At 50.5% G+C, this 3,058-nt stretch overlaps 1 protein-coding gene across 2 annotated transcripts in view; it reads right to left on the reverse strand.

The window, feature by feature from the left end:
- Positions 1-1,534, reverse strand: part of SPN (sialophorin) — a 4,127-nt gene extending 2,593 nt beyond the window's left edge. The window contains exons 1-3 of one of the 2 annotated variants that reach the window (XM_040258880.1): positions 1,034-1,534; positions 851-907; positions 1-492 (exon numbers count right to left, since the gene is read on the reverse strand). The exon at positions 1-492 is cut by the window's left edge and continues 2,593 nt beyond it. In XM_040258880.1, the coding sequence (XP_040114814.1) occupies positions 1-476 (476 nt within the window). In that variant the 5' untranslated portion in view covers positions 477-492; positions 851-907; positions 1,034-1,534. Of the gene's footprint in view, positions 493-850 lie in introns of both variants that reach the window. The other variant, XM_040258876.1, reaches the window with a different exon arrangement.
- Positions 1,535-3,058: the final 1,524 nt, after the last annotated feature.

A 3,058-nucleotide genomic window follows, 5' to 3' on the forward strand; every position in this document is an offset into this window, starting at 1 on the left:
GTTCCACTGGTCCCACTGGAGGTCTCCAGAGGGCTAGTTGCCATGGTTTCACCAGTCATAGTAGGGAATCCTATAGGTTTCATTACGGAGACACCAGGTATGCTGGAGGCATCAGGGATTTTCATGGGCATTGTTGACTTCTCGGTTGAATCTTCCTGGGAGATTGTTGACTCAGATACAAGACTGTCCCTGCTGGCAGCAGGGGAAGTTTCAAGAGAGGACACCACATTGGCTATATAGGAAGGCTGGAAGGTCTGGCTCTCAGGGTTATCACTCATCTTAGAGAGCTTGTTTGTTGTAAGACTGGTTGTCACTGAGTTGAATGTTAGGTTCCCAGAGACCAAAGAAGAAAGAAAGTCTATTGTGGTTTTAGATGTCCACGAAGGAGAGCTGCTTGGAGACGCTTCAGTCAGGTTTTCCCCCCTCATGCTCCCGAAGAGGAGGAGGAGCAGGATCATTTCCAAAGCAACGGACATGAGCAGGAGTTGGGACCTGAGGGTGGGGAAGTTGGAGAAGTAGAGCACATAAGGATCTGCGGGTAGGGGGAGGACCGAGCCAGGCCCTCCCCTCCTGCCCACTTCCCTGCCAACTGCCGGTTCAACGGCTTTTTCCACCCTTGCTTTCACTAGTGTCAGAAATAACAAGATACTGGCAGCACCCCCATCAACCCTATCCCACAGGACCCCTCAGTGTGCTCTAGCCATTGCCATCCCATCCTGCCCTGCCCTGACCACATGCAGCTCCGATGGCTCCTCATCCTTTTTTCCCATTATCTGGCAAGATCTTCTCAAGCCAGAGGCACATTCCCAGGTCCACCAAGGCCCCTGCCCCACCACATCCCACTGCTTACCAGCTCACTTGAAAAGGGCACAGGGCTGCGACCAGGCTGCTCCAACTCCTCCTGAAGCTGGGGCAAGACTGGCGGTCAGGGGCCCCAAGGGGAAAGGAAGTGGCCCTGGCTCCACCCACCCCAGCATCCTGCCCCACCCGCCCCACTCCTACATTGCCCTGTGATGAGAGAGGCATCACTCACTTTTTGAGGGTCCCAGGTGATGACAGGGGCTCTGGGATCTCAGCTGCAGCAGGTGGGGATGGTGGGCGGGTTCTGGAATGGGGATTCCTAGATCTTCACTGGAAAATGGGATGGCAAGCTGGTGACTCTGGAACAGGTATAGGGGTCACAGCAGAGCTGGTGGAGATGGGTGCTTGAAAACCAAGGGGTGTGGAGGAGGAGATGGGAGGGGAAGGCGGTTTCCTTTGCCTTTGTGGTCCCCAGGCTGTTAGGTGCACCCCCAAGGCTAGCACTTCTTCTGCCCCAGGAGCTCCCAGGAAATACCAGGGCAAGAGGAAGCCCTTGACTCTGGCTGGGGGCAGTGAGAGCCTTTGCTGGGGGCAGTGAGAGCCTTTGCAGGCTGCGTGAAATTCTTGGTGGGCTCTGGATTTCTCAAGAAGCTGGGGGTGGTCACCACAACAGCCCCAGGCATGGACTGCCTGACTAAATCAAAGTGGTTATTAAGCACTGAATATGCAGTCCATGGGGTCACTAGGAATCGGACACAACTGAGTGACTTCACTTTCACTTTTCACTTTTTCATGCATTGGAGAAGGCAATGGCCACCCACTCCAGTGTTCTTGCCTGGAGAATCCCAGGGATGGGAGAGCCTGGTGGGCTGCCAGCTCTGGGGTCGTACAGAGTTGGACACAACTGAAGCGACTTAGCAGCAGCAGCAGCATGCTATGATCTTATTTTTTTAATTTTTGAAACTTTGTATTTATTTAATCACTTCTACCTGTGCTGGGTCTTCGTTGCTGCACAGGCTTTTTTCTAGTTGCAGCGAGTGGGGGCTACTCTCCAGGGGGTGGTACTTGAGCTTCTCACTATGGTGGCTTCTCTTGTCGCGGAGCACGGGCTCTAGGGCACGCGGGCTTTAGTAGTTGCCGCGCGTGGGCTCAGTAGCTACACCTCCGGGGCTCTAGAGCACAGGTTCAATAGTTGTGGTGTATGGGCTTTAGTTGGTCCACAGCATGTGGGATCTTCCCAGATCAGGGATCGAACCTGTGCCTCCTGCATTGGCAAGTGGATTCTTTACCACTGAGCCACCAGGAAAGCCCCCTCCTTTTTTCATTTTAATTGGAGGATAATTGCTTTACAATGTCATGTTGCATTCCGCTGTACAACAACATGAATCAGCTATAAGTATACATATATCCCCTCACTCTTGAGCCCCCTCCCATTATGCTATGATCTTATTTTTGCAAAAGACTAATAAAAATGTGGGAATCTATATGGAAGACACTGAAAAGATATCTACAGAGGTATTAACAAATTTTGTTGGGTAGGAATGAGCAGAGTTCTCTATTTTCTTATTTGGGTGGTTGCTGTTTTCTCACTTTCCTTTAATTTGTAAGCCTTGACTTTGGGTATATATATGATTTCTTTTTCTTTTTTTGCCTTTCTTTTTTAAAAAATCAAAACTGGTATTTATGTTATGCTCAATCACTCAGTCGTGTCCAACTCTTTATGACCACATGGACTGTAGCCCGAGAGGCTCCTCCATCCATGGGATTTCCCAGGCAAGAATACTGGAGTGGGTTGCCATTTCCTCCTCTAGGGATTTTTATGTTGTACAAGTACTAATACATGTACATGACATGTGACCGAATCAGGCTAATATCAGGGCCTGGGACTGTACCTAATTCACAAGCTAACGAATAGTCTGACAAAGACATGAGACTCCTAAGTCAGAGACACAGAAACCCACCACTCATCACTCAGCAAACAGCAGATGTGCTGCGTCTGCTTCAGTTCCGCTTACCCACCCACCCCCACTCCAATTCGCACAGCGGTGAACACGGAGAGACTTGCCCCACAGCTGAGGAACTCTGAGCTTGGAGAATTTCCTTCTTTTTGAGTAGGTGGTAAACAAACTTGCCCTTTGTCCTGAAGGGAGACATTACTTCATCCCTCAGCGTTACTCACTGTCAACACAACCTTGAGAAGCTGCCTGGATGAGGAACGGCCAGGACCATGTATTGCTGGCACATCAGCAAGAGTGTG

Source organism: Oryx dammah, unplaced genomic scaffold (assembly GCF_014754425.2).
Source record: "Oryx dammah isolate SB20612 unplaced genomic scaffold, SCBI_Odam_1.1 HiC_scaffold_2, whole genome shotgun sequence".
Taxonomy (NCBI): Eukaryota; Metazoa; Chordata; class Mammalia; order Artiodactyla; family Bovidae; genus Oryx; species Oryx dammah.